We start from the raw sequence: 16,512 nt of genomic DNA, 5'->3' as shown, positions 1-16,512 counted from the left end.
ATCATAACAATAATAATGATAAAAAATTATTGTTAGGCCTTGAGCTCGATTCGAACCCGCGATCTTAAAATCAGTAGGCCGATATAACAACAAAAATTGTTAATACATCCCAGAGCACGGGGAAAAAGTGTCAATAAAATATGACACTATGGCGGCATTGCCAACAAACAAGTCCAATTTTCACAGCCATCCTGCAACAGATGTCGCAGTGTTGTGAATATCAATTGGCACGAAACAGAATAGAAGTAGGATTAATGAAGACAAACAAAAAACCGCTGTGATGGCTGAATGGTTATAGCAGCGGCGCCTAAACGTTGCCGATGAAGGAATTTAGCAGTTCCCGAAATGGATCTATACAACGAGCTTTGGCAGTTGTCTAAAATTTTTTCTTTCTTCTATTCTAATTTAAAAATTTTTTCAATTAAGAAAAAATTTATCATAACAATAATAATGATAAAAAATTATTGTTAGGCCTTGAGCTCGATTCGAACCCGCGATCTCAAAAAAAAACAAATAAATAGATAAAATAACATAACTCGATGAAAGTCAATAAATATAATAAGTCCACATGTACCCTAATGTCTGGTTTCGTTGTCAGCATGACCCTAGTCCCTAAAATTCTTTTCCCTTGCCTATTCAGATTGCGACACAAAGTTTTTAACCTGCCACACCAGCCACCATCATTAGTGCCACGACACGCACGCACACACACAGACACCAAAGAGAAGCAAATAAGCGGGGTAGTATCTGAAGTCCAGCAGGAGGGGAAACATAGAGCCGGTGCCGGACTCCACGCCGAAGGGTATAAAAGAGGGGCATCTTGGCGCTCCTGTCCCGGCACCGCAGCATTTTTTCGAAGCTTCGCCTGCAGAGAAAACCACAATAGAGGAGAGAGAAACCAACACCGCATTTGTTTTGTTGCAGTTTTTTTTGCAATCCATTTGCTTGAATTTTTTCGTGAAAATTTCATAAAAATGATGAAAACGCAAAAAATTACAAACATATTCCACAAAAAATAAGTCTCTTAGTCACAACGTATCCAAAACAATGAAGAAAATCTAAAAAAAGTTATTAAATTCACCAACTCAAATATTTTTAGGTTATGGATATGGCGAGAAACCAAAAACCAATTGATTGGCTATGGCGTTAGCGTTATGGTATGGCACCATTAATCGATTACATTCCTTTCCATAAGGTAGATTCGATCAGCTGATTTATCTGGTTATGGCTTTATGATTATAAGTCACCATTAATTCGCCCTTTACTAGTTCCAATATCGGGGAAATTGTTTGATTGACCTCAGTGCTTCTTTGGGTAGTCGAACTTTGATTTATATTTTTGTAATGACCAGATTATGTATGACGCCGCCACTATTTGCGTCGCATTCACTCATATTCACGGTCACCACTATATAGTACTAAAATTTTCATAAAGGCATTCAGTTTTACAGTCATTCACTACAGCGAGTGAATGCTCTTATATGATTGGAATTTTGGCTCACACGAAAAAAATTACTCTTTAAGCCTTCCGCGATTTACAACCAGATTGACTGAATTTTTGTATGTGTGCGTGTCGCGTATTTGACGCTTGCCCCGCGACTATCAAATAAAAAGCCATCAATCAACATTTGCATTGAGAAACCATAGCTTTCGGACGTGAATATGCCGTCATCGGATGATGACTTTTTTTACTTGCAACTACAGCAGTTTTATTAAATAATAAAAAAATTAATAAAAATTTTATTAAATAATAATAAAAGCTTTACATTCCATAAAGCTGGTAAACATATAAATAAATTTTAATATGAATTGCTGTTCTTCCGCGCACTTGTTCATTTTGAATGTCGACACAAACTAAATACAACACTGCGTTTTGTCAATCACACCCTGCGACTGTCAAATAAGCTAGCGTCAAATGAAAAAATCAAAAATTTTTGATTTTCATCAACGTGTAGCCGACAACAATTACGTGTGTCACGAAGCCACCCGACTGCACTAACACACACAAATTCAGTCAATCTGGTTGTAAATCGCGGAAGGCTCTTTGTGTTGTACAAACTTTGCGACAAATGCCCGGGTTTTCAGTGAGAGTTTAAACTACAGTTAAAGTGGAGTTTAACCCTGCTACTTTCGCCGCTTAAGCTGAGATGAGCAGCAATGTTTTTGTTATCGAACAAAGTCGCAAGGTTAAACCCTAGTCAACTTTAACTGAAGTTTTAACTTGCACTGAAAAACTAGGCATAAAAATCAGCGTGATGGTTCCAAAATTAAAAAAAAAGTCGTTCCCGCGGCAGCAATAAGAAGCTTAAATATGGCAGTGTACCGGCGCCCAAATTCCAGCTTTAGCTAACGCAAAGACCGAAATTGTTGGACTACCAGGCAATGATCGAAAGCTGAGAAAACGAATGACGTTAGAAATCATAATAAACAGAACGCTCAGTTGAAAATTGTTTATTTGTGCATTAAACATGTTTTAAGGGATCCGACGATTAACAACGAGATTGCTGGATTTTTGTATGTGTGCGTGTCGGGTATTTGACGCTTACCACTCGACTATCAAATAAAAAGCCATCAATCAACATTTGCATTCAGAAACCATAGCGTTCGGAAGTGAATATATCGTCATCGGATGATGCATTTTTTACTTGCAACTACAGCAATTTTATTAAATAAAAAGAAAAGGAAAAAGAGTGATAAAAAGAAATTGTGGATGAAAAGCTTGTACGCAAATAATAATAATAATTTTCAATAAATTTTAATATGAATTGCTGTTCTTCCGCGCATTTCATCATTTTGAATGTCAACACAAACTAAATACAACACTGCTGTTTTGTCAATCACACCCCGCGACTATCGATTAGAAGGCGTGAAATAAAAAATCAAACATTTTTGATTTTCATCAACGTGTAGCCCACAACAAATACGTGTGTCACGAAGCCACCCGACTGCACTAACACACAGACAATTCAGTCAATCTCGTTGTTAATCGCCGGAGCCCTTTAAAGCAAAACATGGCAGCTCTACACCCACCCAAAATCAAGTGTTTTCTGTTAACAAATCTCACGTCCCAATGAAGTATGATCCAGATACGGATATAGATTTAACATGCAAATGCAACAATAGCCGTGTTTTTTAACACGCGTATATCCGTTTACGCTTAAACTTTATATTGACTGCTAAGAGATAAACTATAAATACACCTCTGAAATTGCTGCGCATAAATTTTGTCCTACTAAATTTCAATACGCATTATACTCAGATGTAACTGAAATATGTGTCTTTGTTTCACCCTGTACACTAATTCTATGTATTATATGTGTGTCCACAATTCATCGCAACTGATTCAGCTATATGTTATACCCTATGGCCATCAGAGCGTTGCGTCTCCGCTTTCTGTACACCCTGTTGCTGTAGCTAGTTGTTTTACCATAGCCGCTAGATGGGTCTCCTAAGCATTATCTAAGCGAAGATAGGCGTTTTTTAACACGCGCAAACGAAACGTATACGCGCGTGTTAAAAAACACGGCTAATAAGAAGAATTTGACATTTGCTTTGGCTAAGGGTGCTGGCACATCTTGTAAGTGTAATTATTTATCCCATTCGTTTCTAACATTTTTCACAATTAAAAACTGCAATATAACTTATGAATAGGACACAAAATATGTTAGCAAGTATTTTTGTTGTATAGGGAGAGTGTTTATAACACTACATCGCAAAATTTTGTATGTGAGTGGGCAAGGTGTAATAAACTTCAATTGCCAAGTCTGAAGTTCCTTCATATTTACAAACGCAACATCTTGGTTGATTGTGCCGATGTTATTGGAATGCATAAGCTTTTCTTAAACGCGTCTATATGAAAAATCTCATTATGCCGTGGCCTTTAGTTTAACACCAACACTCTGATTTTGAGAAACTGAACAAAGGTATGTTGTTGCTGTAGAGATGAGCCAACCGTATAGTTGAGCCATGGCCTGATAACAATTGTTATCATAAGATTTCTGCGAAAATTTACGAGCATATTTTTTACGAATAACTGTAATAATTTCCGGACATGCTTATTTTCAACATCAGCAAACAAGCGCGTTATTTATTGCAAAATCCGCTGAACTCATTTCACTTTGCGCGTACTATGGGTATAATTGTAAAATCGTTGAAGTATTCCAAACATGGCGAACCAGCTGAAGTTATGGAGATTGTTGAGGAACAACTGCAACAACCTAAGGAAAAGGAGGTACTGGTAAAAATACTAGCGGCACCCATCAATCCAGCTGACATCAATACTATACAGGGTACCTTTTCAGTATAATAAATATAAAACATATTCTATGATTGCTCGATTTTAGGAAAATACCCTGTTAAACCGAAATTTCCCGCTGTCGGAGGTAATGAATGTGTAGCTGAAGTAATTGTTCTTGGACAAAAGGTCTCTAAGCTAACTTCCGGCCAACATGTCATACCTTTCGCTACTGGATTGGGCACTTGGAGGACGCATGCCATTTTCGCCGAAGAGCAGCTAATGCCTGTTCCATCAACTATAGGTTTAGCCGAAGCAGCAACACTTACCGTTAATCCCTGCACCGCCTATCGTATGTTAAAAGATTTTGTAGATTTACAAGCTGGTGATTGTGTTATACAAAATGGAGCTAATAGTGCAGTAGGGCAAGCAGTACATCAGTTGTGTAGGGCTTGGGATGTAAAATCAGTAGGCATTGTACGGGATCGGCCAGATATTGAGGCGTTAAAGAAATATCTAAAATCGTTAGGTGCTACAGAAGTATTAACTGAAGAGGAAATTCGTACGAGCACATTATTCAAAGAGAAACATTTACCGCGTCCATGTCTGGCTTTAAATTGTGTTGGTGGTAAAAGTGCTACAGAGGTGACGCGGCATTTAGCTGACAAGGGTGTAATGGTTACTTATGGCGGCATGTCACGTGAACCGGTTATTGCCAGTACTGCTGCGCTCATTTTTAACGATATCTCGTTCAAAGGCTTCTGGATGACACGTTGGACAAAAGAGAATTTCGATTCACCTGAACGTGTGAAAATGTTAGCTGAACTGTGTGAAATGATTCAACAAAGAAAGTTCGTTGGGCCTGTACATGAGATGGTGCCGCTTCAAAAGTTTAAGGATGCTCTATCCGCTGCACTGGATTTCAAAGGATTCACTGGCAAGAAGTTTATATTGGATATGCAAAACTAATGAATACGTGAAGTATATTTGTTGTAAATTTTAGAGCGCATTTTTTTGTTATATAAGATTATAGGCTTTGCCATATAAATTTATGTAATTTTACTTAGGGGTCTGTGCTATTGCCGAACAAAAGTAAAACATAACTTATGCCTTATTGGTATCGTCATCACGAAAGTCCTATTTCCAGCAGCATTCCTCTATTATTTTCTGCGCTGCTACTTTGCCAGCATTTCAGTCGGTTATACATTTCAGTTATATTTAGAAGCTTTACTAGATTTTTTTTGCCAAGAAATTCCTAAAATTAAACGCCATGAAAGTGAATAAAAAATAAATGGTATAGCAAATTTCAGAAATGAAATTGGATTTTTTTATTTGAAGATCATAGTATACAATTACTCACAAAAGCTTACAAAACCTTTCTAATTAATAAAATGTTGAAAATTAAAGTTAACCTTTAATTGCCAATTTCGACCGGTTCACCCGATTGTGTATTGAAGAATACTCTCCGTTCGATACCATCCTCCGTTATAATGCCTACACGTATAACACCACCTGAGCTTCCATCATGATAAATAGCATGTTTTACCGCTTTCTTTACAAAAGCTACACAATCTTCTTTGCTCATTTGAGGACGATAAGCTTCGCGTACAAAACCATATATATAACTAGAACCAGATCCGCCAATAGTAACTGCTTCACGCTTCAACATGCCACCCAGAGGTATAGAGTACACTTGGCCACCTTTGTGTTTATCCCAACCCGCCACAATAATGCCTGCCAGCAAGCTATCACGATAATTATAGCAGTAATTGCGGAATTCTGATGCAGCTTCCGACACTAGTGGTTCTTCACCAGTTTGATTTTCGTGATAATTCAATGAATATGCTACAATATCAGCAATGGCTTGAGTATCGGCAGCAGATCCACTGCGACAACAGTAGATTTTATCCGTTATGGGAGTCAGCTTGTCTGTAACACGATTGGCTACAAACAGCCCAGTGCTGGTGCGCGAATCTGCTCCAATTACAACGCCTTCATCAAATTCAACCGCCATAATGGTGGTGCCCGTGCTTACGGCATTATCGTGGATACCATAATCTTGTGAAAAATCCATATTGGTGATTTAATTTGTGTGAAATTTTTATTAAAAAGCGGCTGTTATAAACAAAATTGGGAATTTCCTCCGGTGACTGTGTGTATTTCGAAATGACAGCAGCTGCCAAATTGTAAAAGTCATGTTCGTGACATTTCAAATGTTGCCAGATGAGCCAGGGTTGAAATAGATTATGTAATAACGTAGTAGCGCATTTTATGGCAAGAGATAAAACAACAACGTGATGATTGATACGAGTCGAAAAACGACTATTGGTAACTCTTTCGGGTAAAAGTACAGAATAGGGATCGCCTGCCAATACGCGTCCAAAAATATCGAGAGGTGTCAAAAAAAGCCCATTGACCTCGATAACAGTAATCCGAAGGCGGAAAAGAAACACTTTATCTCTCTCCGGAGATATTTGCAGTTGAAGCTGACAATTTTCATGTGGTTGTTGTAATGTTCTTGTACACTGAAAACAATGTTGTGTCCAAAGGGATGTTGAGCACAATTAATTTTGATCCCACTCCCATTGGGAGTCCCTCCGAAACCGGGGGTGGGATCCATAGTATTTTTTAGCAGAACACCTTTCGGAATTGGCGGTCTTCGGCCGCGCTTATAAAAAATTAGCCTGGGTGGGTGCAACATCGGTATGGAGACCAAAACCATATCTGCGCAAAACACTTATGTTCACATTTTTTTTCGTGGGTACCACAAAATCATCAAAATTAACACAATCACATGAAAAATTTCAATTTATTTTGCAAATATCTCTTGACAGATCCAACATTTTTATTTTCCGAATTCGAATTATTGTTGTCGAGGTCAATACGCGTCTTTTGACACCTCTCTCGATAGTTTTGGACGCGTACTATCAGTGTCAATGCTGTCGTATAGAATTACCGTAAATTTTTATAAGAGCGGCCGAAGTCCGCCAACGCAGAAGGGTGTTCTGCTAAAAAATACTATGGATCCCACACCCGATTTCGGAGGGACTCGGGGTCATTTCTCGGGTTTTCGTTAAAATCTTTTGAAAGGTTTAAAATTTGTTTAAAATTTTTCTTTTCCGCCTTCAGATTATTATTGCCGAGGCCAATACGCGTCTTTGACACCTCTCTCGACATGCGTATTAGCAATCGACCCCTGTTCTAGACTATTACCCTCTCCCGTAATATGGATGTGTGTTATCTTTCCGTCCCTGTTCTAGAGTATTGTCATAGCTTCTTCCAAAACGTAGTCGGATAGAAGGTGGATGATGGGATTTCAGGCTCGTCTGCAGGCCGGCAAAACCCTCTTGTTATTGTTGTATTAACGATAAAGACGCTCCCCGAAGGCTTTGGGAAGTGCATCGATGTTAATGGTCCTTTGCCGGATATAGATCCGATAACAAAACACCATTAAGGTACTGGCCCGACCATCTCGGGAACGATTAATATGAAATTAAACCTTCTAGGCATACATTCAAGAATTTATTGTTGTTGTTGTAACCAATACTCTAAGATTTTAGGAAGTAATATAGCTTAGAACCGAGGGTTATACCGGACTGCAGTTAGTACAAAGATATGCCCGCTTCCGTTCAAACATATTGAAGGGCATCGCTCGAACTGAAAAACCGGGCTTAAGCTTGATACGCAATCACCAGACGCAGCATTAATCTCCAAGCCACTCAGTACTATGCATCCAGTGCGCCCAACCAAAGAATACGCGTATCATTTCAGCATTGCGACGTCTTGCGTTTCAGTTATAATAGCGAACACAGCTTGTAAAGAAAATAGGGGAAGTGTACGATGTGATTTGATCAAACGATGTCCCGAGATGTTAGGGCCAAGCATAATCTTCCAACCTGATGGGATCTGCCGACAAGGGGTTTTACATAGCGGAACCCTGTCCCTTCTGATTAATTTCTTTTTTCAAAACTCCATTCTTCCCCAAAAGGAATCACCGTAGTTTCCTACGCAACCGACTGCACAATAATGGCAACAGGCCCTTTTTGCTTCTTCTTCTTCTTGTAGCGATAATGCTATCCTTGAAGCTATTAGATAGATTCTAGCCCGATCATCTTGGGAGCGATTTAATTTGACCACGTTGAACCTTTTAGGTCATCCGGCCCCCCTCCTCTAGTTCAATGAAGAACTTTGTGTCGCCAGAGCATCATTTGCAAAATATGTGTATGATACATTCATATTTGTACCAGGATCTTGGGTAGGTGAGGTTGACAATTGGTTTGGAGAAGCTGTGAAGCTATACAGCTGGGCATTGCGCTTGGAAAACCTTGCAATTCCTCCTTTTTTAAGCAAAGTAGAAGGCGCAACAATTGGTCAGCCAACTCCTCAGTGCGACGTTCCATTATCGTCGCATACCGTTTGGGGGCAGCACCAAGGGAAAGAACAGAGACACGTCGTTGCCGAGATATAAAGCAATTGGGCATCTGATCGTGTGTTTCGCGATGACAATATGGTCTCTCAACTTACGCGGCACATACTAGGGAAATGCCAAAACTCCGCACTCAGAACTGACGCCTGAGTCAAAGCCAATCTACTGTTGAGGCCTATTCCGATTTTGAAAAAAAAAAAAAAAACACACTAATCATTTAGCGAGCTGGGCATGACACGGCCGGTTAGAAAGCCAGCACAACACTTTCAATCAAACCCGAAACCGGTTTGTCTCCAAACAAAATTGGACAGGGGATGATGGAAATTTGTTCCAATTTGTATGCATCAATCAACAAAACCAAATGAATCTTTTATTTAGCCCTTGATTCAAATTGCGGAGGTTTGTGTTTTTCCCGCCAAAAACTTTAACTCCCAGTGCTAGGCATTGTGTAAAGTCATGAAACTTTAGCCTCATGCGGCGAAATACAACCGAATCGTAATAAGTTGTCACTCTTGACGGAATTCCATCACAACACCGATGCGGATCAATAACTTTCACTGCCATGACTTTGGCTAGCTCTCATGTTTTTGTTTTTTTAATTATTTTCAATGGCTTACTTATAGAAGGCGCATGTTGGCAATAGTCCTACACCTTTCACTATGAACGAATAGATTGATGGTTTGGAGTAATGCAAAAATTATAACGGAATGGGAAAAATGGGTATGTCAGTATGATTAGATGTATGTATGTATGTGCCTTGCTATGTATGTTTATTGCTTACATAATATATAATTTGGCACTTGAGCCTTTATTCTTAAATATATAATACAAAACCAAATATTTTGTATACCATGAAACTATCTATATTTTTCTAAAGGGGACCGAAGTTATGAAATTCTTCTTCAGCCTAAAATTCAGACCTCGCGTGCCAGCTCAACAATTTGAGTAACAACAAGTAAATGCGTCTAAGTTCGGGTGTAACCGAACATTATATACTCAGCGTGAACTTGAATTGCACATTTCATTTCAAATAAATCTACATAACACGTGGCACAGCCCGTTAAAAAAAAAATGTCTCCCCATTTCTCTTACAATAAAACTTGATAAGTTAAATATCATCGATTCAAAAATATTTTTTGCTAAGTTATAGCTTATTATTCTAGTCTACGATCCTTTTAAACCTTTTAAACTTATTTCATATCTAAGTTGCCGTGGTCTTTAACAGATCCCGTCCATTTTTACTAGAAATATTTTCTGCAATAAGGAAAATATGTGTACTCAATTTTGTTACGATATGTAAATTTTTCTTCGAGTTATGGCTCCCGAAACATTGAAAATTGCTTAGACAAAAAGGGGCGGTGCCACACCCATTTTTTCAAATTAAAGTGTTTTCCAATTTAATGTTATAATTCAATTTAGAAAGTAAAATTGTATTGATAGAAATCTCTTTTTCGCTAAGATATAACTTATTATTTTCGTCTACGACCCTTTTAAAAATCTTTTATATAAAAGTGGGTGTGGTCTTTAACCGATCTCGTCCAGTTTTTCTAGAAATATTTCTTGCTATAGGAAAAATTTGTGTACTCAGTTTTATTAAGATCCGTTAATTTTTCTTCGAGTTATGGCTCCCGAAACATAGAAAATTGCTTAGTCATAAAATGGGCCACGCCCATTTTTAAAAATTTGAAGTTTTTCCTATTTATTGTTATAAATCCTCTTGGGGAATGAAATACCATTGTTATAAAGCTCTTTTTTTGCAAAGATATAGGTTTTTTTATTCATCCACGACCCTTTTAAAAATCTTTTATATAAAAGTGGGCGTGGTCCTTAACCGATTTCGTTAATTTTTCTTTAAAGCATTCCTTATAGTAAAGGCAACCTCTCCGCCGAATTTTGTTATGATAGGTTTAACGATTTTAATTTATGATTAATAATATTTGTAAAATTGATTTTATCACAATTGGGCGGTGCCACACCCATTTTAAATTTTTTTTTTTATTTTTATCAAGAGTCTCAATATGTAAAATTTCAGCATTCTAGGTGTGTTATTTACTAAATAATCAAGTTTTTTGTGTTTTCCAAAATATTATATATATAAAAAGTGGGCGTGGTTACCTTCCGATTTCGCTCATTTTCAATAGCAATCTATTCTGGGTCCAGATAAGCTCGTGTACCAAGTTTAGTGAAGATATTGCAATATTTACTCAAGTTATCGTGTTAACAGACAGACGGACGGACGGACGGACGGACATGGCTCAATCAAATTTTTTCGATACTGATTATTTTGATATATGGAAGTCTATATCTATCTCGATTCCTTTATACCTGTACAACCAACCGTTATCCAATCAAAGGTAATATACTCTGTGTACAAAGCACGCTGAGTATAAAAATTAAAACGTATTACTGTTAATCCATAATATTGGTTAATATATAAGTATATATGTACATACCCAGTAGTAAAATCAACTAGTAGTAGTTTGAATCCCATTTATAACTATTTTGGCTCTATCGAAGAAATAGTTTAGAGTGAGCTTATTCCAGAATATTTTTCGAATGAGTCTTATCCCAGAATTAGTTTGAAGAACGCTTTGAATTGCATTGATTTTAAAGAAATGCCGTATCTCAGAGCTCGGTTAAAGAAAGCCCTACCTATGCTCAAAATATATTGAATTGTGGTTAGATAGCGTGTTCTTGAAACACTTTCTAAGCAAGGGTGTTTTTTAACAGAATATAGAAATGGGGTGTTATTCAATACAATACAATACAATTCTTAGATAGATTTTGAAAAAGATTTTGAACTAGCCCGTTATTTGGGGAGGGGTAGGATGACGATGGTGTAAGTAAAAGGAGTCATATGGAACAACGATGAGGGAACCTGCAGATCAAAGCGAAGCGACCGGTCCAAGTAAGGGTGAGCTTCTTGTGCCGTGTATGTAAGTGAGATTGAAATAGTTGTAACTAACATCCATCCTGATATCAAGGTGGCCAATTGTTAAGGACGGCGTCTTATACCCTGAGCGAGTTGAGACATTCCACCTTGATAGCGCAACATAGGTTGGATGCATGAACGTCACAATTATATTATTATTTAAACAAACTTTGACAAAGGGCTTCATTCAAAAGTTTGTTGAAATAGGGCATTTTCGAAACTGCAGGGTAGATAGGGCAATATTACTGAATCGATACATATTTATATGCAATTTACTTATTCGTCTTATTTGCTTTTTTATATTGGAAACCATGGAAGCAACATATGATTTCTGTGACTTCCCGACACAACCGAAAAAGTCACTTACAGCTGTTTACGAGACAACCAGCTTTAAAGTTTTTGAAGTGTTTGTCAAAACTTGCAAACTTTCTTAACGTTTTCTTTTAAAATATTATTGTTTTGGTTAAATTATTTGAAACAATTTACTTTAAATTTTCATGAATTTATGCCTTGAAAACGCTGAATTGTTCGGGTATGCCGGTCATGTCGATATTAGGAACTGAATGTTGGATTTTGCAGTGTAAACTGATATTTTCTCTAAAGATTAACATTTCCAGATATTGAATCGAAATTATTTTTTTCGATATATGGCAAACATATACTTACTTTCTTTAATGGGAGTGCACCTTCGAGAGTGCGTTCTGTAAGTGCGTTTTCGCTGCTTCTTCAGAGCGATAAGTATCGGGTTGCTTCGATTGCGTATATAAAACAAACTGTCCCTCCTAAATAAAAAATATTTTTAAACAGTTCAAATATTACCAACTCAAATCTAGAGTAGAGATCTATTTTAACCGACGAAAATATAGACAAATGGTGATACTTAATAATTGCAAAACTGGTCCGCAACCATCTAATTCCGAACAGTATGAAAATAGGACTATGTTACGATCAGCTGTTGAGTAGACAACTATTATTCAATAACACAAAAAAAAAAAAACTGGAAATGAAAGTTCAAAAGCATTAGGTATGAGGGATAAACTAGGTGGACCCTGAAATTCTGACGGATGGACGAAATGTAGGTTCAATATTTACATATTTTCTTAAAGGATCAGCATTTGACTGGACCAAATATTATGAGTTTAGGAAGGACATTTGGTAGACTTCCGATAGAATCCAATCCCTTAAGAGACCAGTACTTACTTATTTTGGTAAGATATTGCCGATTGGAAAGAGGCATACAGATAGACAAAAAGGTGTAATTACCGAATTGCACAATTAGTTCACAATTTATCCTACGATTCTTATCAGTTCTTTTCCGCTAACAGGGAAAAGCTAGAATTGTCAGTTTAAACGACCGGCATTATGGCGAACTAGTGCTGAGTGTATAAGTAACTACTACTTATAAGAAATAAGTTAGCGTGACTCTGAACTTCTGCAGGTAGCTTATCGTACTACGAGTAAACCTGACTAACAATTTGTTCACTTGTTCACTTGGCGGTTTACTAGCAATACTGCTACAATAGCTAATTGTACTACAAGCTCAAGTGAGGTGATGGCGCTGCAACTCTTATATACATATATACGCGTGGCTACTTCCAATTTGCCTTCAACACTCGCTAGAGAGGCGATAAACAGCAGTCATACACGCACTAACCAAGAATGGAAGGTAGTGACAACTGCGAGCAATGGACATTGTACGGAGCACCCAAACATCTAGCAAACAAGCATGAATGCCGCTAGTATTTAGTTGTTTATGTTAGTGTGGGGGCGCTTGTACGAAATAAAATGTTTATTTTGATTCCTGTGTAGTATGCCTTCATTCTGATTGAATCAGTCTTCAGTTGGATCGCTAGAGTGATAGATGTGATTGCGGTTTATATCGTTATATGAATTGTGAACTAAGCCTATATACTTAGACTATAAATAACTTTCTAATATAAACTAACGGAAATTGTGCGATATTTTGTTATCGTTAAAATTCGTTGTTTTGAATTGTTTAGCCGGTACTACACTCTTGCTACCCAAGTGTGTTGGAAGATCTTATTTAAATAACCAACTTGACATCTCAACGACAAAACAACTATGGCGTCCTTGAGCCGTCAATGCAATCCGCGTGCTAACGTTTTCCTAATGGTCAATTTGGGCTGTGAAATGCTATATGTGATTGATCAACGTTTGAAGGCGCAACAAATTTCTGAAGAAAAGTCAATTCAAGGTAAAACAAAAACAAATGTGCAAATGTGTGTGTGAGAGGGGTTTTATGGGTAGCTTGTAAAGTATTTTCATATGAAGTCACTTGCTTTGACGACTTATTTGAGGATGAAGTAAAGTGAGCAATTTAAAATTGGCGTTTTTTGTGCGTCAAATAGATTATGGGAAATTAATGTGGGTGGGTGCGATATGCACGCACACACATGTAAATTCGTGCTGAAATTGTATTAACGGTCGATTATAAGAAATTAACAACCATCAGAAACTGTTGTTACTAGAAAAGATAATTTTATAAAACGTGGTGCTATTCAGAAAACTCGGTGGAATTAAAATACATAAACAATTATAGCAAAAACTGTGTGGGATTAAATAAAACACAATAACACATATAATAAAATCAAAAAACACCCCAGGGAGGCAATTCTTGTTCTGTGAAACGGTGATATGAAAAAAAAAACAAATTCAAGCAAAAATTTATTCAAATGTATGGAAATTGTTTTCATTTCACCCTTTCACAGAGTCAGAATTCCCCCTCAGGTAACTACCAAAAAAGGAGAAAATATTTAGAAAAAAAGGAGATTAAGAAAAATAAACTAAAAGTGAACAAAGAAAATTGTAAAACAAAATTAAATAAAATAGAAGTAAAAAAAAAAAAACAATATAATATAAAACAAAATTATGTGCAATAACATAAAAATAGTAAAATAAAACAGATAAAAACAACATGAAGTAAAATAATATGGGCAAAAAATTAAAATAATATTAAATGAACAAAATAAATATAGTAAAATGATATACGATAAAAAAAATAAAGGAAAATAAAACGGAAGGTAAATAAAAAAGTATAAAAGAAAAAATAACACATGCGACCTGGAATCATGAAACGACCCTATTGCACGAAAAGAAGTTTTCGAGAAAAACGCGTTTAAAGTTTTTGTTTAGCTTGACTCTGTGTAGCGGGCGACCGTTGTGAACGAATTTTTTTATTTATTTATTTATTTATACATATATAGTAAAGAATGGCTGTATCGTTAAGACATAGTCTTTTATAGTACATCAACTTATAGGTTAATACAAGAATTACAAAAAATAATAACTTAAAAATATTTATATATAACTAATTGCGTATGTTTATATTAGAATGTATGAGAATTAAACACGGTATTTGTTAGAGAAAATAAGATTTTACGTCAAAGAAGTAAGGACTTAGAATAGCACACTGAGATAGAAATAGAAATATGATGGAGCTAAACCGTAGTTACATTTACCCATTAGTTCCAAAGTAATTCTGTATAACGATCTTATAGTTACCTCGATTTATGATTGCCTTAATAGATTCAGGAATGGAGTTCCATAGTCTCACAGCATGAACAAAGAACAACCGCGAAGAGGATAAATAGGAGTATTTAGGGAGAATTAAATTATGATGCCTATTTGATCTTGTGAATTTTAGCTTCTCGTAAAGATAGCTAGGAGTTTTGAATTCAATAAGCTTATACAGGAATATACAGTTCCTAGCTGCAAGATAAGCTAAGGTGCTGCATCCCAGAAGTTTATTCTTCCACAAGGAGATGTGGTCATATCGCTTTAAGTCGTAGACGTAGCGGGTAACATTATTGAACAGAACTAGAATTTTATGAGACGAGACAGAGTCCAGCTTACTATATACAAGATCGGAATATGTAATATGAGGTAGAATTAATTGCACAGCTAATTTTTTTCTTGTGTCTAACGGTGTAAACGAGGCTGACATTCTTAGCCTGCTCAGCGAAGAATTCATAATAAAACCCAAATTGTTTATCTTGTCAGTTAACATGAGACAGTTATTACCAACAAAAAGCTTGGGAATATCTTCAACATGGACAGTACTATTACTGATGGGTAACACATACAACTTGGACGCGTTTAGACGGAGACAATTTTTCCGGGCCCATTCGGAAATGGCTAGCAGATCACAGTTTATTTTAAAACACAAATCCTCGACAAGACCAATTCGACTGGACAAATACAACTGAATGTCATCAGCATAGGCATGCACACTGACATACTGGCACACAGAGAACACATCATTAACAAAAGGACTAAACAAGAGCGGACCAAGTATAGACCCCTGTGGAACTCCGGATCCAACACCACTTGACAACGAAGACACAGCTCTACCCTTTACCTTTTGAGATCTTCCTCTAAGATAGCTGGCCATAAGTTTACAGCACTATTAGAAAATGCAAAGTAGTATTTCAGCTTTTACAAAGTAGATCATGGCTTACCAAGTCAAATGCCTTGGAAAAATCCAAAAGGCAAAGAAGAGTCAGATCTCCATCATCAAATTTTATACGAACGTCGTCCATTATTTTCATCGTAGCTGTAGCACAGCTATGCTAAGGTCTAAACCCTGACTGTAAAGGAGACAAAAGATTATGTTTTTGTATGAACGACAATATTTGAGAGGCCATTAAAGACTCACACACTTTAGAAAAGGTCGGCAAATACTTATCGGCCTGTAATCAGAAGGGTTAGTAGGAGTATTCTACTTCGCTACAGGGAATATGATAGCCATTTTCCATGCAGAAGGAAAAGATGAGACAGTGAAAATATGATTATTTATGTGTTAGCGTTCCCAGGATGAAAGGCAATACCAGCTTAACGCATTTTAAGGAAATTCCGTCCTCTCCAACTGCATTGGACTTAATGGCCATGACTGAAGTAACAA

At 36.8% G+C, this 16,512-nt stretch overlaps 3 protein-coding genes across 3 annotated transcripts in view; 2 read left to right on the top strand and 1 right to left on the bottom strand.

Moving 5' to 3' along the window:
• The first annotated feature begins 3,932 nt into the window (after positions 1 to 3,932).
• On the top strand, positions 3,933 to 5,551 carry LOC137243599 (enoyl-[acyl-carrier-protein] reductase, mitochondrial). The gene is made up of 2 exons (XM_067771455.1): positions 3,933 to 4,288; positions 4,343 to 5,551. Exons 1-2 carry the CDS (start codon positions 4,051 to 4,053, stop codon positions 5,200 to 5,202), a joined length of 1,098 nt encoding a protein of 365 aa, XP_067627556.1. The 5' UTR covers positions 3,933 to 4,050; the 3' UTR covers positions 5,203 to 5,551.
• Positions 5,538 to 6,406, bottom strand: Prosbeta1 (proteasome beta1 subunit). The gene has a single exon (XM_067771457.1). The coding sequence runs from the start codon at positions 6,305 to 6,307 to the stop codon at positions 5,648 to 5,650; it is 660 nt and encodes a 219-aa protein (XP_067627558.1). The 5' UTR covers positions 6,308 to 6,406; the 3' UTR covers positions 5,538 to 5,647.
• A 6,773-nt stretch (positions 6,407 to 13,179) lies between these two features.
• Positions 13,180 to 16,512, top strand: part of OSCP1 (Organic solute carrier partner 1) — a 50,372-nt gene continuing 47,039 nt past the window's right edge. The window contains exon 1 of the mRNA XM_067771454.1: positions 13,180 to 13,806. Coding sequence (XP_067627555.1) covers positions 13,674 to 13,806 — 133 coding nt within the window. The 5' untranslated portion in view covers positions 13,180 to 13,673. The remainder of the gene's footprint in view (positions 13,807 to 16,512) is intronic.

The sequence above is a fragment of the Eurosta solidaginis genome, chromosome 3, assembly GCF_040869045.1.
Source record: "Eurosta solidaginis isolate ZX-2024a chromosome 3, ASM4086904v1, whole genome shotgun sequence".
Taxonomy (NCBI): Eukaryota; Metazoa; Arthropoda; class Insecta; order Diptera; family Tephritidae; genus Eurosta; species Eurosta solidaginis.
This window is presented reverse-complemented; position numbering and strand designations above follow the sequence as displayed.

What these genes read in the sequence shown, in the direction of transcription:
- LOC137243599 (XM_067771455.1), top strand. Translation starts at nt 4,051, where the DNA reads ATGCTTATTTTCAACATCAGCAAACAAGCGCGTTATTTATTGCAAAAT. An exon ending in TGACATCAATACTATACAGG is followed by an intron (nt 4,289 to 4,342) that starts GTACCTTTTCAG and finishes GCTCGATTTTAG; the next exon opens with GAAAATACCCTGTTAAACCG.
- Prosbeta1 (XM_067771457.1), bottom strand. Translation starts at nt 6,307, where the DNA reads ATGGATTTTTCACAAGATTATGGTATCCACGATAATGCCGTAAGCACG.